The sequence below is a fragment of the Onychomys torridus genome, chromosome 4, assembly GCF_903995425.1.
Source record: "Onychomys torridus chromosome 4, mOncTor1.1, whole genome shotgun sequence".
Lineage (NCBI taxonomy): Eukaryota > Metazoa > Chordata > Mammalia > Rodentia > Cricetidae > Onychomys > Onychomys torridus.
The window spans coordinates 8,579,674-8,603,270 of record NC_050446.1 but is presented as its reverse complement, the minus strand read 5'-3'; the positions used below and the strand labels follow the sequence as shown (position 1 = coordinate 8,603,270).

Below are 23,597 nucleotides of genomic sequence, written 5' to 3'. Positions count from 1 at the left end.
GCCACACCCTCGGGTGAGTGTGTATGGAGGTCACCATGTTCCTCACATGGTGGGGGAGGGTAGAATCTTGACTGTTATTACTGCTGGCTGTAGTGACCCAGGAAAAGAATGTATCCTGGACTTTATTTTTTGAGACAGGGTTCTCTGTGTAGCTTTGGAGCCTGTCCTGGAACTAACTCTGTAATCCTGGATGGATGTTTGTTGCTGAGCAGCTGGGGGCCCGTTGCTGACCTCTGGCTGTCCAGGAAGGGAGAGCTTGGTTTGCTGAGAGCACAGGGCCACAGGCAAGGAGAACTTGGGCTCTGGGTGTTGTGGGTTATACTTAAGGTGTGGCAATCCTACCCAGCGTTGGGCCCTATCCAAGTGCCTGTTCACCATGCACCCATGCACGCATCCATTCATTCTGCATCCCCATAACATCTCCCAAGGGCTAGGCCTGAGCCGGCCTTGGGTTTGGAATGGTGAAGTGTCTGCACTCCAGCTCTGTGGAAAGTCTCTGCTCCAGAGGAGGGAAACCAGGCCTGGAGAAGGGGAGAGACTGGACTGAGGCCTCCACAGCTTCCCGACTTTCCCTTCCTGGCTCCAGAGTAGCTTCTTGGAGGGTTCATGACCTTACAGGTGAGAAGGCACCTGCCGCTGAGAAAGAACACCATGACATATACAGGCTGTGTGTGACATGGGACCCGGTTGAGCCTGGGGCATCTGGTGAAGTCCAGTCCCCTGGATATACCCTTCTGGAACCCCTGCACTCCATATCTCTCAGTTACTGAACATGCTCCTCTAGTCTGTCTGACATGGTGTCCGGTCCCTGTGGAGTGTCATACATTACTTCACTCCGAGGACAGTGGGGTGCAGAGACTTTGTCACTACCCTCATGGGACCTGAAGTATAAGAGGACACAGAGAGGCACCCATCCCACAGCTACCATGAACCACGGCCCAGTCGCAGATCTCCCCCCAGTCAGGCTGAGAGTTTTATGAGGGTCTTATCTGTGGGATTTGTAGCAGTGCTGGGTCTTTGCTTTGGTTTGTTGAGTTCACCTAGGCAGTACCCAGGTGGGGGGGTAGCCACGTGAGCGTGAGTCCAGAAGTAGGACGGCAGTGTGTCCAGGGAGCTAGAGAGCCGTCCCTGCAACTGGAGCAGTGGGTGGGAGGGAAGTGGGCCAGGACTGCATGGAGCCTGGTAAGCAGGGCCCAAGGAAACACAGCCCAAGGACGGGAGGGGTGTGGAGCAGAGAGAGCTGAGCCAGAGTCTCCAGCAATATGTACAGGAAAGCCTGAGGGGCTTGCTATAAGACAACCTGAGGAACTGGCCAAAGGTTCAGGGGCTCTAGCCATGCCCTGTCCTCATAGCGAGGAGTTATCAGTGAAGTTGAGAGAGTCAGAACTCCGGGGCTGGGCAGATACGGGCTCAGAAAAGGGCGGGCACTCACTCACTCTGTTCCTTAGTGGGACTGTGGCAACATCAGCATTTGAACCTGGGTTACTGGGCAACTCTGTCAGTTGTTCCTGGGAGGATCGGATAAGGTGTGTGTGCAGCTATCTCTTAAGGCCTGGGATCTGCTCTCTGCCCTCTGTGGGCACCTGCCTGCTTGTGCCAGGCTGCTGGTGTGGGCTATTTCCCATACTGGGTTCCCCCAGCCTCTGTGAGCACCCCTGTGGGAATGTCCTGTGTGCCAGAGACCATGCTGGGCATCTTACATCGTTTCTCACAGCTGTGGGAAAGACACTACTACCCCCACCCTAGAGGAGAGAGTGTGGAGGTCTAGGGAAGTAAAGTCCTTACCTGAGTTCCTGCAAGCAGCTCAAGCTGCTACAGGAAATGAATGGTGGCTTCTGACCCCAGAGAGCTTCTTCGTCACCACCTTGTCTCTGTGGTGAGTGGCCTTTGGAGCCCTGCCTGTGAGCAAGGGAACAACATGATCTAAACTTGAGCTTCTGTGTCTCAGAGAGGCCAGTGGTCCTCACTGCCTCCATGCAGGCTTTGGTGGAAGGGGAAAAGCCAGCTCCTTGCCTGTGGAGAAGTTTTGAGAAACTGCTAACTGTTGTGGGTGGCCACGTTGAATGTGGTTCTGTATCTGGTATCTGGAAGAGCACAGACTTCTCCAGAGGCCCCACCCCACGGGCAGCCCAGACCTGTGCAGCATCCGACCTTGGGATTCCGACTTCTCCTCTGGCAGAGCAATGGCTACAGTATCTAGACCAGGCCAGAGACTGGGGTTCATCCGGGCCCCACCTCTCTCTGGTTATGCTACTTGAGCAAGAACATAGCCATACTGAGACTTAGTTCCTTCTGTAAAATGGGGACAAAGAGGCACCTTCTCAAAACTCATGGTGTGTGGGCTTTTGTGGTTGGTAGTGCACCCTTACAACTGTGGGGGAGTTGGTACATCAACTGGGTGTCCGTGGCTGTGGCTCTGGGACCTCCTCTTTTGTTTAGGCCCTGCTGACTTTCAGACCCCTCTTCTGATGCCTATGCCCTGTCTCATCCTGTCCCTACAGGTGATCTCTCTGGCCGCCTCCTTGCCTATCTGAGCCTCAGCCCTATTTTTGTTATTGTTGGTTTTGTGACCCTCATCATATTCAAGCGGGAGCTACACACGGTGAGTTGTGGCCCCACATTGCCCAGAACCCTCTTTCCGTCTGCAGTGCCTTACCGTGCAAAGCCTGTAGGGGTTCCTGGCTGGGTCTAGGTTGTTCACTCATTGGTTTAGGCTCTCCATTCAGAGGCCACAACCATGGGGACTGGGTAGTGGCCAGCAGGTATGCCAAGGCCCAACTGAGTGCCCATCTTTCCCAGCAGATTTCATTCCTCGGGGGCCTGGCACTGAATGAAGGTGTCAACTGGCTGATCAAACACGTCATCCAGGAGCCTCGGCCCTGTGGAGGTAGGGCTGGGACTTAAGGACCCAGGGCTTCATGTTGGACATTATGAGGAAGCCCTGGGTCCTCCCATGATGCCGTTCTTTTTTCCTCCCCCAGGCCCACACACAGCAGTGGGCACTAAGTACGGGATGCCCTCCAGCCACTCCCAGTTTATGTGGTTCTTCTCTGTCTATTCCTTCCTTTTCCTGTATTTAAGGTGAGCATCTGCAACCCCCCACACCCCGTGGTAGCTGTGGTCTGCCAGGGCCTGCTGCACTAGGCTTTTGGATGGGGGCAAGGGATATTGGGAGGCTCTTATTCAGGCTGTGGGTTGAGACTGTGTGATGCACCTCTTTTTCCAGAATGCATCAAACAAATAACGCCAGGTTCTTGGACTTGCTGTGGAGGCATGTGCTCACCCTAGGGCTCCTCACTGCAGCCTTTCTCGTCTCCTATAGCAGGTATGGAGGGAGGAGGAGCCCCAACCTGCAGCCTGCCCATCTGGGGTCCTGCTAGGATCTTGGTGTCTTTTGAACAGTCCCTGTGGATCCTGGGCCCAGAGACTGGATGGTAGGACTGGGAAAGGAACATGGTCTCTAATTTGAACAGACAGGGCTCCAGCTGCTCTTGCTAACATAGCAGGCTACAGCCCAGGTGTAACAGCAGCTTCTTGTATTAGCCATTTGTCCCCAGCTTCCTGGCAGGGTAGGGATAGGAGCGGGGTTCCAGTGTAAGAGCTGGCCAGGAGGGGGATGGGCTGCTCCAGCATCCCTACTGCCTCTGGAAGTGCCTCTTCTGTGTGTGTCCTCACATCTGTACACACAGGGTCCTGAGGACCTGGCCCTTGGGCATCGGGTATTGTACAAGCCTGTCTCTGGTTGTCTCTTATGAATTTCCCTTCTGGCCTTGTCGTAGGGTCTACCTGCTGTACCACACCTGGAGCCAGGTACTCTATGGGGGTATTGCTGGAAGCCTCATGGCCATCGCTTGGTTCATCTTCACCCAGGAAGTTCTCACCCCACTGTTCCCCAGGATAGCAGCCTGGTAACCAATCCCTATCTGTTCCCAGCACTGTGTCCCTGCCCCCTACAGGTATGACCATTTTTGGAGAGCCTGGTGTCCTGGGTGGCCCAGTGTCTGGGCCTCTGGAGACATGAGGCTGTAGTGCCCACTCTCCTGGTGCTTCCACCTCCCCCAGGGGCTTATGGGTATCTCAGGCTCAGCAACCAGAGTGCTTTCCTTTGTGCTTGCTTTAGCACTTAGACTTAGAAGGCAGCCAGAGTCCCGTGGAGGAGCGGAGGCGTGGAGGCCTGGAACTGTTGGGACATCGGGCTTGGTGGTAGACTCATGCCCTCACCATGGCCCTGGCTTTTGGGTATCTCTCTCCAGGCCCATCTCCGAGTTTTTCCTCATCCGGGACACGAGCCTCATCCCCAATGTGCTCTGGTTTGAGTACACAGTAACCAGGGCAGAAGCCAGGTGAGTTCAGGGACAGTAGCCAGCACTGCCCCCTATTTGGAAGGCTCTTCAAAAACTAGATACTTGCTGCCATTTCTGACATTGAATTCTCCTTTGCTCCAGTTTTTCAGATGGGAAAAGTGAGCTTAGAGAGAAGGAAGTCACCTGCCTGAGCTCTGTGTGTCAGTGGCTGAGGGAGCCGGTGGTAAACTGCTGGCCCAGTGTATGCCTTACCCTCTACAGCACAGATACAGAGAGCTGGGCCTTGGGGTTTTCAGGGAATATGAGTGTGGCCATCCTCAGAACTGTGTAGCTTTCTGTTAGCTGGGTAAGCTGAGGCACACTGAGCTGAGGGCCGTCTTGAAGCCAAGTGCAAGTTAGGGCAAAGCTGGACTTTGGCATCTTCTGGCTCATGCTCTTCTCAACTCTTCCTCAATCTGGGGTGGAGTTCTTCAGGGGTAGGAGAAGGCCAGCCTCTCCCTAAGCTCTGAGGAGAGCTGCGGCAGGTCAGGCTCCTGAGGATGCCTGGGAGATTTCCCAGGAAGGTTATAGGCCATTGAGCAGCACAGAGCCGGGTGGGTGTCCAGCCGTTAGGAGATGTGTTAGGACATCAAGGTCCACATTATCCTAATGAGCTTAAGGGCAAAGCCTTGGATCCATGAGGAAAGGGGATTTGAGGGTTAGGGCAAGGCAATCCCATTAGTGACAGAAAGGCCCCAGATGCCTCGGGCTCAGCTCTCCACCTGGCTCCCAGAGTAGCCAGCCCTGCTTGGCCCTGCTCAGCCAGCTGCCTTCATTCTCGAACTCTCCCTGGTACTTGCTCCGTGTCAGGCTGTGTGCAGGGGCCAAGCACAGTGAGACAGCCATGCCATCATCCTCCTGGTGCTCACAGCAGCAGGGGGCCATGAGGATGGAAAGGCCAGCCCACGTGATCCACACTAAGGCGTAAGCTCAGAGGCTTAGCGAGTGGCAGGCTCCCGAGTAGAGCAGGGCAGTCCCCGGCCTCCCAGGAGGAAACAGAGCTGAGTGATACAAATAGCAGGCCTTTCACAGCGGGGCTTACCAAGAGGCGTCCGACAAGAGGAACAGCGTGCATGAAGCTCTCCAGACAGACAGACTGGTGTGCAACAGCCGGGGGTGTGAGCTGGAGGGCTGGGGCCGTCCCACCAGGACCCGGTGGGCCACAGTTAGCTTTCTAGTTCTGCAGGTATCTCACCCAGCACTGTTATTTCTGAGCCTCAGCCAGCCCCTCTAGAGAACAGCAGTGCTTCTTCCTGGGCCCTCCAAGTAGGAGCTTCCTTCCCAGGCAGCCCCCTTTAGTGTGTCTTCTTCCTCTGCTTGAAACCTCCAAGAACAGCACTCCACCTTTCTGTAGCCGCTTTGGCGGTGGCAGCAGAACTCCCCACAATTAGTCAGGCCCAGACAAGCACCACTGACCTTCCTTGGCTTGTCCCAGCCCCATCTTGCCATCCCTGGCTCACTTCCTGAGCTCCAAACCTGGGTCGTCATGACACAGCCCAGCCTAATGCTGGCCCTCTTCAGGTTCCAGTCCAGGGCAGGAGCTCTAACTGGCCTGGCCCTGGTCAGGGTGGCTATGGTTGGGCATCTGCCTGCCTCGTTGAGACTGAGCAGGGAGAGAGGATGGCTGTAGGGCTGGCCACTCAATACCAGGCACCCCCACGTAGAAATCATCCCCATTTTGCAGGAACAGACAACGCAAGCTGGGGACAAAGCTGCAGTGATTGGTGGGCGTGGCTGGGTCAAGCCCCCAAATCTGGCCTGCGCCATGCCTCGCAGGATGGACAGGATGATGGACGGAGGAGGGTGAAGCAGAGACCTTGACAGACCCAAGTCACCAAGTGGAGCCTTTTTTCCTTATTTTCATTTTAATGGACATGGTGGACCAAAGGGCTGAGTCAGGCCCTCAGCGAGGACCCTGGGAGGGCCTGCTGTCTGTGGGTCACATGGCCAGAGACCCTGGCTCTGCTGCTGCCAGCTCCTGACTGGGTGGAAAGTGTTCTTGGCATGGGCCCTGGGTTGGGTAGAGCATGGGGGCTTGGTCCTCTGGTCTTGAGACCAGGAACTCCAGGTGGAGTGCACACTATTTATTTTTTGGGATTGTGGAGTTGGCTGCTCCACAGTGGCTGCCCTGGTACAAAGGGCCCAGGTCAGCTCCAGGCCCTGTGCCCTGAGCTGGGGCGGCCTGCCTCCTGTTGGACCTGAGTGGAGCCTGGAGCCTGGGGCCCATGAGTGAGGCATCCCCTGCTCTCCTTGCCACCCCTCCAGAACCTTGTCAGTGTTTCCTTGCCTGGGGGCAGGGCCCAGGTCGAGCACCCGTCTGTCGGCTGCTGTCATTGCGTTCTTCCCTAGACCCACCCAACATCACAAGGGCTTTCTCTGGTCCTCCATCCCTTCCTGACAAGAGCCTGCACCTAGGGGTGAGCACACCCGAGCGTTTACAGCCCCTTTTGTCTGGCCATCCAGTAGCAGTCTGTCTTCACCCCCACATGAACAGCAGGAACCAGGAGCTCAGCTGGATTCTGGCAGTGTGGCAGTGCTGACACCCTCCCCATCAGCTGCCCTGTGTGCTCTGGATTTGCCCGTCCTTCCTGGCCTGCCCTGGAGGCTACCTGGGTGTGGGCTCTCCGACCCCCACCTGCACAGCTGTAAGGAGACCCTCTTAGGACCTGTCTCCGGTCGGCCTGCCCCAGTTGTGGAGATGCTTCCCGAAGTGCAGCAGCCCCAGGGGGCTGTTCAGCCCTCCCCTTCTCTTCGTGGAGGTCCTAACCTGCTGCTGAAGCACAAGTGTTTGGTGCTTTCCTTTGGTGTTTGTTAAAGGCCGTGTCCAAGCCTCTCGAGATGCCAGGGCCAGGGCCGGTTTCTAGGGAGGTAGTCAGTCAGTCACATTCCCCCCCTTCCCTAGGATTTTTATTTTTGACTTTTTGCTTGAGACAAGCCAAGTGTGAGGTGGTTTAAGAAAATAAAATTGTTTACTATTGTTTTAAAATAAAATCTGAAACTCCGGAGGCTGAGTACACGTTAACTGAACTGAGGAGAGGAGGCTGTGACAGGCAGCCCTCTGGAGCCCCAAGCATTTCCAGGGGACTTTGTCCCCACAAGCCCCCAAAGTGAAGGTTTAATGGCCTCAAAATCTGCCACAGGAGCTTGCCAGCCTCTGGGGTCTGCCATTCATGTCTGTGCTCCTGTCAGATGCCCTCCCTGCCTGGTAGAGGCTAGCCCTGGCCAGCTTTTCCTCCACAGAAGTCTTGAGGACTGGGGAGTATCTGTCCTTCCTAGGGGTTCCATGGTCCACTCACTTGTGCCGTCTGCTTCAGTGTGTACGGGGTTTTGCCTTGGCAGAAATGCCTGTCCGCCAAGCTGGTGGTCAGAGGCCTTGCAGTACTGAGTGAGCACAGGCTGGCCCGAAGCAGGTAGTTTCCTTTCTTGGCAAGTTAGGCCGAGGTACACAGCCACACCCTCTGGGTGAGTGTGTATGGGAGGTCACCATGTTCCTCACATGGTGGGGGAGGGTAGAATCTTGACTGTTATTACTGCTGGCTGGTAGTGACCCCAGGAAAAAGAATGTATCCTGGACTTTATTTTTTGAGACAGGGTTTCTCTGTGTAGCTTTGGAGCCTGTCCTGGAACTAACTCTGTAGATCAGGCTGGCCTTGAACTCACAGAGATCTGCCTGCCTCTGCCTCCTGAGTGCTGGGATTAAAGGCGTGCGACACCAATGCCCGGCTTTGCACTTCAAATTATTGTCACAGTTTTAAGTTACAGTGAGCCCTGCCTGAACTGGGCCTAGTCAGAACCCACGGCCACACCCGATTAGCTCCTTTCTGCATCCCGACTGCTGTAGGATGCTGAGGGGTGTGTGAGGCCGGGCTGAGCTGAGTGAGCTTCAGGGCCTTCTCAGACCTGGCCTGAAGGTGACGATGTCCCCTTGGGAGCCTGCCATTTATGGTGACATTAACTCCTCTGAGCAGGTTTTGTGTGAAAACTGGTACATGCCACAGGCCCTGCCTGGTGACCATATAGGTCAGTCAGGCCATGAAGTACTTCCCTCACAGATGTGACAGCCTCCCAGCTCCACATTCCAAGCACATGTGTACCCAGGGACTTGGACGGGTATCAGGGTTGGAGACAGTACATTGCTTCCCTAGCCCACCTCCAGCAAGCATTTGCCTCTAATGACAGGGCCCTGCTTCATTACCCCTCCTGTTGAGTTTGGTGCAGGGTAGCTGCTCACCAGCTTGCAGATCTGTAGCACCCCCACTATGCATGGACTCGGGAAGCCAGGACAGTAGGTCTGTAGAAACAGACCCACTAAGGTCTGGCACCATCCCTGGCCCAGCATCAAGGTTGAGGCTGGTCCTCAGCTCTCTGAGCCCAGCTTGAGGACTTCTCTTGGCTTCCCTGGGAGCTTACTGGCCCACTGGCTATTTGGACAGCGGCTCTCGGAACCAGCTAGAGGATGGCCATGCTGGCCATCTGCCCTCTACTTGCCCCTCAGCTGAAACTGTCTTCACCAGCACTTCTTGCCTTTATTGATCACCTGGAATAGTCACATTATGTAACCATGAGTGTAGTTCTGAAACCAAGCTGAATGGAAGCAAGAAGGCTGGGGCAAGAGTCACCAGAAAAAGCATGGCAGCTGGGAGATGGCACCTTGAGGTGGAGTGATGGAGGCAAAGCCTCCAGTGTCCCTTTGGCTACAAAGACTTGACCCTCAGCCTCAGGGAGACCGAGAGCCACTCAGCGCTAGATAATCCTGACTCCTGGTCCTTGGGCGTTTATAGATGAGGACAGATTTCAGCTGGGCTGTGGAGACGGTGGCTATTGATCAGGGCTGAGGAAAGCAACTCTTCACGGCTCCTGCTGTGAGGAGGGATGGGCTAGACTGGTTCCCTTCCCTGGGATTCATGTTGGTGGATGACTCGTGGGGACCTAGGCCTTAGTCTTGTTCAGCCTCTGAACTCAACTCTGACACTTGGACTATGGCAGGTGCTGAGGACAGGATCTGAAAGGCACTTGACTTGGACCTTGGGGCCCTGCTAGACACTTTGCCTGGCTCAGTGAAACTGGAGGGCACAGGGGCCAAGGAACTGAGCCATGGCAGCTGTCCATCCCAAAGAGGGCTTGGTTGTGGTGCTGGCAGGCCTTGGCCTGGGCTCAGAGCTTGGCCCTGGGGTGGTTCTGCAGCAGAGTGCGCATGTCCAGCAGAGCTTTCTCCACGTAGTGAGACATGCGCGCAGCGTTGGTCTCAGCGCAGCTGTTGTAGGCGGACACAGAGAAGTTGATGTGGGCCTCCATGGGGTTGTAGCAGATGCCGTAACCATCTGGGACCACCGGTCCGAAGAACATGACGCAGTCGGTCTTGGCAGGCACCTGGGGACAGCAGGTTCGAAGCGTTCATCCCCAGGCCTGTGTTAGCCCTCCTGCCCCTTGGCTGTACCAGTCTGCCTCTCTGCATCCACTCCTCTCTGTGCTCTTTCCCTTTCTCCACGGGGGAGCCTTCCTTCACATTCCTGGAGGGAGCGGTGGGGCGCTCTCTACACTCTTCTAGCCCCTAGCCCCGCCCTGGAGCCATCACTGCCTCGCTGCCTGTGCTCCATAGATACTGGGAGCTTCCTGGGACTATGGCTTGTCCCCAGCTGTGTCCCAGAACCCGGCACATGTTAGTTCGTACTGATCAGGTAGTCATTTTCAAATGGCCAATGAAAGAATGGAAGAGAGTCTCTTAAGAGGCCTAAGCCTTCCCATGCTTTTCACAGCAGTGTCTCTACCCTGAGCTCCTGCTTGGGAACTCAGTTGCTTTGGCAGTGAGCCTGTGGTGACCTGTGTGGGCCGTATTACCCCTAAGGTCCAGCTGCCAGCAGGCTCTAAAGATTATATCTTATATATGTGTGTGCCTGAGTGTAGGTATATGTGTCACGTGTGTGTGTGTGTGTGTGTGTGTGTGTGTGTGTGTGTGTGTGTGTACGTGCCCACAGAGGCCAGAAGAAGACATCAGATAGCAGGTTTTAAACAAGCTGATGAGGGTGCTGGGACCTGAACCGGAGTCGTCTGGAGAACAGCAAGTGTTCTTAGCCACCCCTCCAGCTCCTGCCAGTGGGTTCTAGCCCCGCCCCTGGCCCGAGCGAGGCAGTGGCCTACCTGGCTGGTAGAAAGGTTGAAGTGCATAGCAATGGCATAAGAGGTGTCCATGAAGAGGTCAGGCATGCTCACCAGGTCCTCAATGGCTTGCAGCTTCAGCCCCAGCAGGTGACGGTCAAAGCCCTCTCCTCGGATGGCCTGTGGGTGGGGGACTGTAAGGCAGGTGCTGCAGGGTCACATCCCTGCCCCCCTCCTCAGGGGTCTGTGGCAGTGCTCCCCTCCCAGCCCCTGGTCTCTCAGAACCATGGGGCCCAGGTGTCCAGTCAGAGGAGTCCTTACCTCCAGATGGGAAACCAGGGCCAGAGAGGAGCGGACAACTGCCCAGGGCAGCAGAACAGTGAACGATGTAAACATAAGCTTTCACTAAGTGGTGGTGGCGCATGCTTTTAGTCTCAGCACTCGGGAGGCAGAGGCAGATGGTTCTGTGAGTTCAAGGCCAGCCTGGTCTACAGAGTGAGTTCCAGGACAGCCAGGGATACACAGAGAAACCACCCCGAAAACCAAAAACCAAACCAAAACAAAAACCCAACCAAACATGAGCTGTGGTAACGAATGGTTCAGTGAGAGCTGGATAGTGTTTGCATGTAAGATGAGCAATGTCTGCATGTGCCATGTAACAAGGTCAGGGCTGTAGAGGCTGTGTAACAGCTGTGTCTGTGAATGCTGGGTAATACGGAGCAGTGTGCCTTCATATGACAGGTAGTATCTGGGCGTGCCTTGCAGCATGGGCACACTGTACCTGCTGATGCCCAGACCACCACCTCCCTGGCTCTAGCGTTAGCTGCTGGAGAACAGGAGAGATGCCATCCGTTGGGTCATCAGGGAGAATGCACAACACAAGATCTGACAGCATGTGCTCAATTCCATCATGGCACTGGGAGCAGGGCAGTGGCTAGGTTGACCCTGGTTTCACCAACTTTCAAATGGTGATATTCATTAATTTTTAAATTTATTTTTATATTGTGTGCATGGGTGTTTTATCTGCATGTATGTCTGTGTGAGGGTGTTAGATTCTGGAGTTGCAGTCAGTTGTGAGCTGACACATGGGTACTAGGAACTGAACCCAGGTCCTCTGGAAGATCAGTCAGTGCTCTTAACCACTGAGCCATCTCTCCAGCCTGACAATATTCATTTAAAATGGAGAGAGTCCCAGGGGCTCCCGAGCTCTGGGAAGAGGCAGTTCTTACCAGGAATGGACAGGAAGATGGACAGACAGGCAGGGGTGGTAATGGACAATAAGGAAGGAGAGGGGGCTCACTCACTCGGTCAGTGTAGGCTCTGTGGGCCTGCACAGCCTTCCGAAGCAGCTCCACCTTCTCGTGCTCCTGGGGGGGGGGGGGGCGACAGAGGAGGAAGATGAAGTGGTGTCTCTCCCACGTTCGCAGCTCACTCTGCACCCAGCACCACAGCAAGTACTGAACTCTTCACTCTCCAGAGCCCGGTATTCGCTGCTGCTAAGAGTAGGCAGCTGGCTGGCTGGCTCCTCTTATGAATGGATGTATACATAGTTTTGCCTTGGTTGCCAGAGAGCTCAGAACTAAATTCATGGCTCCATCTTCTGTTAAGTGCCCTTTCCCCACTGTGGGGCTGAAATGGAGGTGCAATCCATTTGCACAGAGAGGGAACAGGAAAGGAAGATGACAGCCTACCCACCCTGTCCCAGACCTCTCACCGGCACATCAGAGTCATCCATGCCTTTGACAAAGGCCAGTGAGTCTGTGGAGGCTGAGCGGATAGTGTCAGTGCGGCCCAGGTGAAACATGCGCAGAGAAGCACTTTCATATGTGGCACATGCGTGTCCATAGATCCTGGATGGGAGGTGGGTCTCAGTATGTCCCCTCTCCACAGCAGGCTGCCTGCAACTCCCCTCCCCTCTTCCTCTGTGGGACAGGTGGTCAGGCAGGGCGTACCTGTAGTATGCCAGCTGCAGGGCTAGCTGGATGAAGGCATCAGGGCTCAGCTTCTCTGACTTGGGGAAGTCCTTTCCAAAGTGATGGAATACCAGCATCATGATGTCCAGGTCCTGGATCATGCTGGGGTGGACGTGCAGGAAGTATGGGTGAGATGCGGGGCCCTGGCAGCCTTTTGGCTAGCCCTCCCCTAACAAGACCTAGCATGCACTCACATGCTGATGTTCTGCTTGGCTTTCTCAATGTCATTCTTGACCTCAGGGGTTATGTTGAACCGCAGCTTCTTGGGCATGGGCAGGGGCACCATAGGAGACCGCACAAGGTCAGGCTTTTTCCTGCATGGGACAGGGGGCTTCAGGCTCATGCTGCTGTCACTGAAGCCCAAGTGTCCCTGGGATTGAGGTGGGGAAGATGAGTTCCTGAAGCTAGGGTGTAGGAGGTTCACAGATCATAGGTTAGCTCTTGTGAAAACTGATTTCACTCCAGCTTTCAAGATGCCAGATGGAAGCCAGGTGTGCTCCCAGCACTCAGGAGGCAAGTGGATCTCATGAGTTTGAGGCCAGCCTGGATCATTTAGTGAGTCCAGGACAACCATGTTATAGGAGACCCTGTTCCTTTTTATTTTGAACGGGGTTTCTTTGTATAGTCCTGGCTGTCCTGGAACTTGCTCTGTAGACCAGGCTGGCCTAGAACTCAGAGATCCACCTGCCTCTGCCTCCCAGGTGCTGGGATTAAAGGTGTGCACCACCACACCTGTCGTGCTCTGCTCTTCTAGAGGTTCTGAGTTCAATTCCCAGCAATCACCTGGCATCTCACAACTATCTATAATGGGATCCAATGTCCTTTTTTGGTGTGCAGACAAAGCACCCATATACATAAAATACATAAACAAACCTTAAAAATATTCTAAACTGGGTGGTGGTGATGCACACCTTTAACGCTAGCACTCTGGAGGCAGAGGCAGGTAGATCTCTGAGTTTGAGACCAGCCTGGTTTACAGAGTGAGTTCCAGAATGGCCACGGCTACACAGAGAAACTCTATCTTTTCTTTTTTTTTTTGAGACTGGGTTTCTCTGTGTAGTTTTGGTGCCTGTCCTGGATCTTGCTCTATAGACCAGGCTGGCCTTGAACTCAGAGATCTGCCTGGCTCTGCCTCCCAAGTGCTGGGATTAAAGGCGTGTGCACCACTGCCCGGCTTGAGAAACCCTACCTTAAAAAAAAAAAGCCAGGCAGTGGTGGCGCACACCTTTAATCCCAGCACTCAGGAGGCAGAGGAAGGCGGATCTCTGTGAGTCTGAGGCCAGCCTGGTTTACAGAGCGAGATCCAGGAAAGGTACAAAGCTACACAGAGAAACCCTGTCTCGAAAAACCAAAAAAAAAAAAAGGGGGGGGGGGGGGGGGGATGGAGAGATGGCTGTTCTTCCAGAGGACCCAGGTTCAATTCTTAGCACCCACATGGCAGCTCACAACTGTCTGTAACTCCTGTTCTAGGGGATCTGATACCCTCACACAGACATACATGCATATAAAAAACACCAATGTACATAAAATACAAATAAATTATATTAAAAAAAAATCTTCTAAAAGACCGGGATGGACAGACAGACTGATCTGACTTGACTCTGGTGCAAATGAGTGACCTACCTGCACAGGCTAGGTCTGTCGCCCGCATAGCCCCGCCACCAGGAACTGGGGAATGAAGCTCAAGGCGTACTCACGTATACTCCATGACATGGTCCACAAGAGCGACGATGGGGGGCCCTTCTGCCGCTGCATGCTCATAAACCAGCCCACAGGATCCATCTTCTGCCACAATGAACTGTGGGTGAGAGAGGGCCTGTCCTAGGAGCCCTAGATCCTGGAGGGTGGCTCTCACAGGGAGGCTCCGAAGCCTTCGCCAGTCCCTGTGCTGACCCACTCAGCGTATTTGGAAGCAGGTCCTCAGGAGCCCTGCCGCGTCCTGCTCTGCCAGCAGTTCTACTACTGTGTCTGTTATGAGCACAGAGGAAGTCACACCCAGACTGCACCACTCCGACCGCCCCAGCCTGGCTCTGACACGCTCAAGGGTTATGCTGGGGGTGTCAGTGGCACGCAGGCCTGGTAATGACAGGCTGGCTGCCTGGTAATTACAGCAGCGTCCAGCCTCCTTTACGAGCAGGGCACGGAAAGTCTAGAGCCTGAGTGGACCAAGCTTTGGGGCCATGGCCCCCCAGGTCCACACTTGCCTGCAGTGTCTTGTCGAACCAGCGGTTGCCACTGTTGAGCTTGCTGCCACCGCCATGAAGCATCTGGCCTGCTACATGGTTGCGGTAGACATCGTCTGAGACTCTGGGCACTGGCTTGTCCAGGCACACAGTGAAGATGCTCTTCTGAATGGAGCTCACCGACTCCCGGTTTACTTTGTCTATAGGGTTGGGGTAGACATAGGGAGCCTCAGAGCCTGCTATCTCCTGCCTTGGGCTCTTCTTGCCTCATACCCCTCTGACCACCTTTGGGGCCACTAGGGCATGCTTGGAGTTCAGAATGTATGCTCAGAGCTTTGCTCTCAACAAAGTTCTACAGGTATCCCCCCGTACTTCAAAGGGCAGGGCCCAAAACCTGGCACACTACAGACACAGAAAAGCAGAAGCCCAGGGTCTCATGGAGAGCTGGTGTGCCAGGGATCTAATACCAGCAATCTGACAGTGTCCATGGCCAGTATAGGATTTGATGGGAGTGGTTCTGGGAGCAGAGAGAGTATGGAGAAGGGCACTTCAGCCAGAACACTTGTCTGAATCCAACTTGCTACTTCACAGGAAGAAACTAGCCTCACAAACCTGAACCTTCGTATTCTCATCTCTAAAATGGGCCAGTAACACCTGCTCCAAATTGAGAGGGTCAATGAAACAGTGGCTGCCACGCCTTGTGTTGGAGCTATCTGGCGTGTAAGGAAGCCCTTGCCCCGGAGGCACCTTTGATGAGGGTGTTGTAGGCCTTGGCCCAGGTGTTGCGGTGGTTGGAGGTAAGGATGCCAACAGGCTCTTTGTTAGTTTGCAGTGATGAGTTCCAGATTTTCTCCAGCTGCACAAAGATCTGATCAGAGGTGAGGGGTGTCCCGTCACTGTGGTACACATCCAGCTCGAAGAACTGTGAGCCCAGACACAGAAGAGAAGGGGCCTGGGTGATCTCAGGCCAAGAATACCCACCAGCCCACACAACCAGTGCAGCTGAGGGCCAGCGGAGGAGCTGGAGTTGGCCTGGGGCCCCTCAGAGCAGGCAGTGGTGCCCACCTGGTAGTTGTGCACCACGGTTATGTGCATGGGCGGCTTCTTTGTCTTTAAGAAATTCACCACGGAGTCCTGCTTGAGGCCCGGCACACGGCAAGAGGACAGGATCTGATAGTACTGGTTCATGCACAGCGGCTTTCCCCCCAGGAACTCGACTGGCAGGGTCTCGCTGTGGGAGGACACGGGGGGCCACTGAGCCAGTGGTAGGAAAGAGGCTGGGGTGGACAGACACCTGCACTTCTGCTTGCAACTGGGTGAGGGGCCTTCTCTTTAGCATGAGCGAGAGCCATTAGGGTTATAAGGAGGTCTCAAGGCCAGTACTCTCTAAGTATTGGGGCCCTGTTGATGAGTCTCCCACAGACTCCCTCCCTCTCCCTTTCTGGGCTTCAGTTTGCCACAGGCAACTGTGATCCCTTTTGGCTGGAATGACAAGGTCACCCACCAGGAGAACCCTAAGACTTAGGTGTCCCCAACCTCACCGATCACTGTCCTCCACCCTTTCCAAGGCAGGCCGATAGGAAATGAAAATGACATGGCCTGCTCAGTGCCCTGGCTGGCACACTGGAAGTGTGTCGAGGCTAGAGCCTCCAGGGCTGGAGCCAGGGGCGCCTTTGGTATTAGGCAGGTGTGGGCAAGGCGGGCAGAGTGGGAGTGGGGCTGCTCACTTGTCAATCATGGACTTGAAATCCAACACACCCTCGATGAGTTTGGCAGCGAACCTAGAAGATGAAGCAGAGATGAGAAACTGTGGCCATCCAATGGAGGATGCTGGGACAATGTGTGCTGAGTAGGGGTGCGTCAAGGGCAGCTCCTATGCAATCACTGCTCCCCACTCAGCGTACTGAGGCCTGAGGACTTCAAGGTGGACCCACAGCATGGGAGGCCCTTCTGAGCTTCTTTTCTTTACCTCCAGTGGGAGGGCCACATCTGCCTTGGAGAAATGCTGGCGACAGAGGACCTGGGAGGACCCAGGTGCTGCTCAACAGTGGCACACCATGGCTAGATAAAAGGCCAGGGGTGACTGACACCTACCAAGGGCCTGAACCACAGTCTGAAGGGTCATTATGTGGAGATTTGTTTCCTTAGTGAATAGATCCCTGCTGCTAAGCGCCTTTCTCTTCTGAGCGTATCTTCCCATGCCACTGCTGTCAACCAGTTCTTCCTCCCTGGATTATCTGGGTTAGGAAAAGGGGCTTCCTGGCTCATACCAACGATTCCCCAATGCCTGAGGCCATCTCTGGTCCCAGTATGGGCTGGCTGGAGGTCCCAGGCTGAGTCCCACTTATAACCAGGCGGCACTGGTCCCTTTATCATTTGTGTGTGTGCATTGCTGGGATGGAACTCAGGATCTGATGCATGCTAGGCAATCAGCCAACCACTGAGCCACACTGCTTTCTTGTTCTTCCTCCTGGCTTCTCTGTGTTCTTGCCCTGGTCTCTTTAAGAGAAGCTGGTGGCAGCAGTGAGCGGCAGGCTCCTGGAGATCCCTGCTGCTAGTATTTTTATCTCTGGTAGGACTGGGCCAGGGGCCAGGGCAGGTGACATGGCTGAATGTGGAAAGGGGACTGTGTATAAAGGTCACTGTGTGGCTAGCTAAGAAAGTGGGAGGGACTCGTGGCAAGGTTGGCGGGTGAATGGTTCCAAAGCCTCTGCGCTGGAAGCCCGGCCTCTTAACTTGAGCTGTGGCCAGGGAGAAGGTCCCCTCACTGTTCTGAGCTTATTTCCCCATCTGTAAGATGAGGCTGTGGTAGGTAAGCACAGGGGCGAGGCCTTCCCAGTTTCCTAGGGAACAGACTGGAGGGTTCTAGAAACACACAGGGCCCTGACCACGGCACTGCCACGCCTTGTGCTGGCCTCAGACACTCACCGGAGTTGCCCTTGCAAATCCACGAAGTCCTGCTTGGGCAGCATCACTCCTGGGCTGGAGCAGATGACCACGGGCTGCCGGAACTGGAGATAGGCAGTCTTCAGCCACCACTCCGACAGCTGGGCAAGGAGCAGAGCTGGTCAGGAGTGAAGACGGTCCCCCCCCCGGTGCCCCTTCCTCCCCAGGACTGCGGGCCTAGCTGGCCCTGTGTCCTTCGGCCTCTCTGCAGGGCAGTCTCCCAGCGAATGCTGAGGTCCACAGTACCCTGCCCTACCTCCTTCTACCCAGCATCTTCCCCTGAGCCCGAGACAACCGCACTGCCAAACAGAGTGCCCTGGGGGAAGACTGGAAGCAAACCTGGCCAGGGAATAAACGAGTGAGTAGCTTTTCTCCAGTTTCTTTCTGTGTGTGTATGTGTGCTGGGGAGGCTTGAACCCAGGACCTCACACACATGCTAATAAGAAGCATGTTTGGTCACTGAACTACCCTTCCTTTATCTTTCAAATTTCCTGTCAGTAAATAAAAATGCATCCCTAGATATGTAGAATAAAATAGAAGGAATGACATACAACAACAACAACAATAATAATAATGATAATAATAATAATAATGCCCAGCAGGTGGGTTTTCAACTATCTCTAGTTGGTAATTGTCCAAGGAGCCAGCAACCTGCATCAGGGCCACCCATAGGAACTAGTCCTTCTCAGTGGCCTTAGACTAGGAGATGGACACTGGCAATGTCAGGGACTCCCTGAGAGGGTAAGTTACTGTAGCAGTGAGGACATGTGCATGGGTCCTTTTTCTCACAGGGGATCAACCACAGGCATGCTGTTAGTGATACCCTTAGCCTTCTGTGCTGATTACAACTGGCAGTAGGTTTAGAGGAGATATTTATCCCCAACAACGTCTACCTATGCCCCCTTCATTTTTTATTTTTTTAATTTAATTTTTTTTTTTTTTTTTGAGACAGAGGTCTCACCACGTACCCCTGGCTGGCCTAAAACTGTGCAGATTAGGCTGACCTTGAACTCACAGAGATCTGCACCTCTGTCTCCCATGTGCTAGGCATGTGCCACCATGCTACAATAGATACAACTATCTTTTGGAGGTTGCTAAACCTCTTGAGACCTAGACCTCTCAGTGTGCTCCATGCCCATCCCAAAGGGCAGCAGGATGTCTCTACACAGCACACAGACTCTTTGTGGAGTGGCTGGCCTGTGGCATCAGGCCACTCGCCCTGGGCCCTTGGCAAGAGGGAAGGGAAGGTGACTTGCCACAGGCTGGCTAGCACATGACTGCCACCTGCTGACTCATAGCCAAGGACCGGCCCCCGAAGTACCCAGGCCTTCCTGTGCATCTCAGGGTCCTCCTGAGAGCCACTCTGGAGCCTGCTCTGCCTCTCTTGTCACAGCTCCCTCATCTGTAGGAAGGGGACAGACAAGGGCTCCCTCTCAGCCAGGGGCCTTCACACTACGGGATTGCAGGAGTCCCTGGCTTCAGTTTAGAAGACAGGGAAGAAGGCCCTTGGTAGCAGCAGCAATGCTGTGAGTGGAGAGTGGGGTCTAACTCTAGTTGGCTCAGCAAAGTCAGAAAGCCGCTCTGCCCCAGAATCTCTAACTAAGGTCCTTTTAGGGACAGCATCCTGACTTCAAGAGTCTAAGGCTCCGGCCTGCTAAGACTCAGCAAGTGACTGTCCCCAACTACTTCCTACTTCCTACACAGGGCTCCAGACTCCACTGAGGCTCACCCATCCAAGGTACTTCCCATTTCCTATTCCAGTCAGCCCAGATCTGCGGGTCTGCCTCCACAGATTCTGTATCTACAGATCCCACCAGCTCAGGTACAGAATTTGAAAGACAAAAACTGTATCCATACTGAACACATAGGCCTTTTATTTTTTGATAATTATCCCTTAAATTATACAGGATACTTATTAACCCAACATTTATGCTGTGTTAGATATTACATCATCTGGAAATGACTTAGGGTCTATGAGAGCAGGTATTTAGTGAGACAAAATACTGAACTACATAAGAGACTTGAACATCTGTACATATTGGTATCTGTGGGGTCATGGAACTAATGCCCCATGGATACTGAGGGTGACTGCTTTTCACCCAGTTCAGGCTGTCCCCTACAGCCAGCTTCTTCCTTGGGCTTCATTTTAGAACCTTCTTCTCCACAGTTGCTTTAAAAGGGAACATCCCACCCCTCAGCCCCACTGAGTTAGCAAATGCCATTCAGTCCTGGAGCTCCCGATCCCATCTCCCTGGGCCAGGCCAGGCCATGAGCACCCCTCTGGTGAAGGCCTCGAATCCTCATTGTCTCTGGTCCTGCCCTTGCTCTCTTTGTAGCAGCGGGGCTATGGGTTTTAAATCTTTGTGTATAATGTGAAGACAGAAATATGTACCACGTAACAGTGTTTTGCAAATTGAACTAATCTAAGTGATTAGACACAGAACTAGGAGCATGTACAGCAACTCCAGGCTCACACAAATCCCCTACCTCAGGCTGTCCCACCAAGCCCACGTCTACATTCCTTCCCCTTGACTGCCCATCCTGCTTTGGACACACTCTGTCCCAGGCTCTGTCCCAAAGCAGGCCAGATTGTTGCTTCCTTTGCCCTCAGACCCAATACTTTCTCCTCCCGCCCTCCCTCTGACAGACCCTGCCATCCATATCTGTGCCTCTTTCCCTCAGCCCTGGGAGTGGAACCCAGGCTCTCATACATGCTGGCCAATTGTTGTACCACAGAGCCACAACCCCAGCCAGCATGACCTTTAAAAAAACTCCCTGTAATTTCTCTGCTTACCTTGACTTCACCTACTGCTTTACAGTCCTGTTTCTGCCCTTCTCCCTCCCTCTCACGACTGAATATCAGCTGAGAGGCTACAACCAGGGCCTCCATGCCCACCCTGCTCTTGCAAACAAATGCAACGCCAGAGTGACTGGTATGAGGAGACTGTGGGCGTGCAGCCAGCAATAAGCAACCTGAAGGATGCTCTGGAGGACCCAGGCCTGGGGACCATCAAGATGCCACCATCTCACTTACCCAGTTCTCCATCTTCTTGGCCCTGCGCTCCAGTCCCTTCTGCAGGCGTTCCCCTACACCCCCTGAGCTCTGAAATTCGTCCACCAGTTGCTTGGTGTGGGCCCACTCTTCCTCACTCACGATGGGCTGCAGTGCCTTGAGGTAATGGTCCAGGGATTGCTGGAGTGGGGGCACAGGCAGCCTTGGCAATGCATCCTGGTGGGCCTTGAAGCGACCAGAAACCTTCATCAGGGAGGAGGGCTTGAGGAGGCCCAGGGGCTTTACCTGAGGGAAGCAGAACAGCTTATTCATTCTCTCAGACTAAGCACAGCTCTCTCCAAACTGCAGTCCTGGGCATTTATAAGCCATCCCTGGGGGCAAAGACAGCCTAATGGGTGGTGCCTGCCCTGGATGCCCAGCCCTTCAGGTTTAGGAGTCCCGCCTCTTAGGAGCCTAGAGGTGCAGGCAGGCTAGGTGAGGGCGGGGGTGGGGGGCAGGGATGAACAACACTGTAAGGGGGTCTCATGCCTGTCAGGATGCACAAGATTCATCATCCTTCTTGCCCTGGGCAGAAAAGTCGGCCAGCAGAGAGGTGGCAGCCGGCTCTCTAAGCTGAGGTCCCCAACTTCCTTTCCCTCCGCCCTTTCCAGTTTGAGAAACAGGAAGGGATTGGAAATGGGAGAAGCAGGCAGGGACAGCACCTCTGGGCTTTCTCTCCAGTGTGCGGTGATGGTCAGAGTGTGGGGCTGCAGCAAGGGCTGAGTAGCCTGGCATGGAGGGAGAGGTACCAGAGAGAGGGGAGAGTCCAGGAGACTCAGGGAGTGGCAGAAAGCAAGGTAGGAAGGAAGGTCCCAGGCTGCTGTCACAGTGGCAGGCAAGCTGCAGAAGCTCCATTCCATACCTTCTCTCTCTGCTGCTCATCCTCCATGGCAGGACTGAGATGTGAGCCCTGTCTGTCTGCCTCGGCTGGATCTCTAAGCCTAACTGTGCTACCAATTGGACGAGCAGAAACTACCAAGAGGCAGCCATCTGCCTGGGCTGGAAAGAGAAGACAAGATCCACAATTCAGGGCTGAGGGAGCAGCGAGGCAGCCACTGATGTGGCGGCACCTAAGGCAGTAGCCGTGGTGACGACAGGACTGCAGCAGCTACCCTCCACTTCTCCCGACCTTCCAGAGGAGGGACAGGGCAGCTGAGTGGGCTGGAAGTAGGCACCAGAGTAGGAGGAAGCCTGAAACTTTCTCCTTTCTTCGTTGGATGGGCCCAGCGCCAGGGAGGCAAGCCAAGAGGTATTAAAAAATCCACCTGTCAAGATCTTCAGAGATCTTTCTGATGTGGGAAAACTTGGCTGGAGGGTGGACTGGCTGTTAACCCGTGGCCCTGAAATCGGTCCTGTTTGGGACTGTGCAAGACAGGAGATGGCAGAAAAGGGCCACTGGTGGACAATGATTGCTACAAACCTTGCCCATTGGTTTCCCTTCTAGACCTAGGGGCTTTTGGTGGTCAACCCTCTAACAGAATCTGTTTTTTTGTTTGTTTGTTTGTTTGTTGATTTGTTTGTTTTCTGAACCCTAGATCATTCAGGTTGGGATCAAGGGTGTGTGGGTAGGGGTATGGGGTGTGTGTTGAGGGGGAGGCAGGGGTACTTTGGGTGTGAACAATAAACCAAAGGACCCTAGTCTGGGGATTGGGCTAAATCGATTAGCAGAGCCATGGGATCTGTCTCCTGTGTCAGTTTCCCTAGCATTAAAGTGACTGTGCCAGGATGGTTGGTGGTCCCAGAGGGTGATGTAAAAAGCAGTCTGGTGGATGGCGTACAGCTTTTGAAAAGGGGGAGGCAGGTCTCAGGTGCTGCTGGGACTCTTAGAAGAGTCTTGGTCTGAGCTGACATGGTACCCTTAGCTGCCAACACAGTGTCTGCGATGGAGGCACAGCTCAGGCTGTACAGCTCACTTGAATCAGAGAGGAAGGAGCATTGGGTAAGCATGGCAAGGGGCTTCCGGCCACCTGTTCCCCATGGGGACTTCCAGGACAAGTCTCCACCTGAGGTTCTTGGGCACATACAGTGTGGGAGGGTGAGCACCTGATGAACTCAAGGAGAATGACCAACTGGGTAGGCTTTCCGGGCAAGGGCAGCTGGGCCTGAGGCTGAACCCTAGCCAGGAGCTCCTGACGGGCGTCTGAGTTAGAATAACAGAGTATGAAGAAGCGGGGTGTAAAGGTGACAGAGGCTTGAACCTAGATTTCCCAGTTTTTCCCTGGGTCGTTGACAGCGAGCACCACACAGGTCTCGGGTTCAATCCCGCCCTTCGTCTGCCCACCTTGCAGATCGCACCCTGTCAGCCAGTGTGGGATCCTGAACCGCCGTTTCCCGCAGCCCGCGGCCCTTGGCCCGCCTACCTTCCCCTGCCCCAACCCTCCGGGGCGCACTCACCACGGCCCTGGCAGCAAAGGCTAACATCGTCCCGGTCTGTCTGCGGACACCCGGTCCGCTCCGCCCCTCGCGCTGAGCAAAGTCTGCACCGTTGTGGGGTCAGTGGGTTCCCCTCTCGGGCTCTGGGTTCAAGGTGACCGAGTCACCGCCGCCAGCCAGTGGAGGCGGCCCCGCGCCCACCGGGCCGGGCGGGCGGCCGGTGGAGCAGGACTCGCGGGGCGGAGCCTCGCCGGGCCGGGTCGCAGTTCCGAGCCGCTAGCCGCGAGCCGAGGGCTGGCCCGAGCCCGGACGTGGCCCGGGGGGCGGGGCCCTGGCGACAGGTCTCGGGCTCAGCCGTTAGAAGCCAGGCCCTGGGCTTCCGTCACAGCTCGCAACGGTGGCCACGGTCGCGCGCGCGCTCTCCGCCTCCGAACGCCACCAGAGCTGTCGAGGCGGCTGTGTGCGTCCATCAAGTCCGGCTGGTGTCCTTGAGCGTCACTCTTGGAGTTGCAGGGAAACATAACTCTGTTGACGGAGGACTGTCTCAGATTCCTTTGGGGCTAGGCTCAGTGCCGTACACAAAGATGACAGGTGGCCTTGCCCCACACAAATATGGCTGCCACACCCACCC

General features: G+C 54.8%; 2 protein-coding genes across 3 annotated transcripts; one reads left to right on the top strand and one right to left on the bottom strand.

Annotated features, from left to right (window-relative positions):
• Window positions 1–229: 229 nt before the first annotated feature.
• Dolpp1 (dolichyldiphosphatase 1) lies at window positions 230–7,953 on the top strand. 2 transcript variants are annotated; one of them, XM_036186254.1, is made up of 8 exons: window positions 234–618; window positions 2,502–2,602; window positions 2,803–2,887; window positions 2,982–3,081; window positions 3,227–3,325; window positions 3,780–3,908; window positions 4,254–4,343; window positions 6,028–7,952. In XM_036186254.1, exons 1-8 carry the CDS (start codon window positions 459–461, stop codon window positions 6,062–6,064), a joined length of 801 nt encoding a protein of 266 aa, XP_036042147.1. In that variant the 5' UTR covers window positions 234–458; the 3' UTR covers window positions 6,065–7,952. The 2 variants fall into 2 exon arrangements, with proteins under 2 accessions (XP_036042148.1, XP_036042147.1); XM_036186255.1 differs by lacking the exon at window positions 4,254–4,343 and having other exon boundaries at window positions 230–618; window positions 6,028–7,953.
• Window positions 7,954–8,849: 896 nt separating this feature from the next.
• Window positions 8,850–23,585, bottom strand: Crat (carnitine O-acetyltransferase). The gene is made up of 14 exons (XM_036186629.1): window positions 22,988–23,585; window positions 20,576–20,839; window positions 17,524–17,642; window positions 16,323–16,376; window positions 15,661–15,826; window positions 15,343–15,517; window positions 14,617–14,795; window positions 14,110–14,210; window positions 12,607–12,726; window positions 12,392–12,514; window positions 12,154–12,289; window positions 11,744–11,806; window positions 10,482–10,619; window positions 8,850–9,713 (listed from the first exon to the last, which is right to left on the bottom strand). The coding sequence occupies exons 1-14, from the start codon at window positions 23,012–23,014 to the stop codon at window positions 9,498–9,500; spliced, it is 1,881 nt and encodes a 626-aa protein (XP_036042522.1). The 5' UTR covers window positions 23,015–23,585; the 3' UTR covers window positions 8,850–9,497.
• Between the last annotated feature and the right edge of the window lie 12 nt (window positions 23,586–23,597).

Coding starts and splice junctions, on each gene's coding strand:
- Crat (XM_036186629.1), bottom strand. CDS start 23,014: ATGTTAGCCTTTGCTGCCAGGGCCGTG. Junction 20,840..22,987: donor CCTTTGCTGCCAGGGCCGTG/GTGAGTGCGCCC, acceptor TGCTTCCCTCAG/GTAAAGCCCCTGGGCCTCCT. Junction 17,643..20,575: donor CCAAGAAGATGGAGAACTGG/GTAAGTGAGATG, acceptor CTCCTTGCCCAG/CTGTCGGAGTGGTGGCTGAA.
- Dolpp1 (XM_036186254.1), top strand. CDS start 459: ATGGTGAAGTGTCTGCACTCCAGCTCTGTGGAAAGTCTCTGCTCCAGA. Junction 619..2,501: donor GAGGGTTCATGACCTTACAG/GTGAGAAGGCAC, acceptor CTGTCCCTACAG/GTGATCTCTCTGGCCGCCTC. Junction 3,909..4,253: donor TTCCCCAGGATAGCAGCCTG/GTAACCAATCCC, acceptor ATCTCTCTCCAG/GCCCATCTCCGAGTTTTTCC.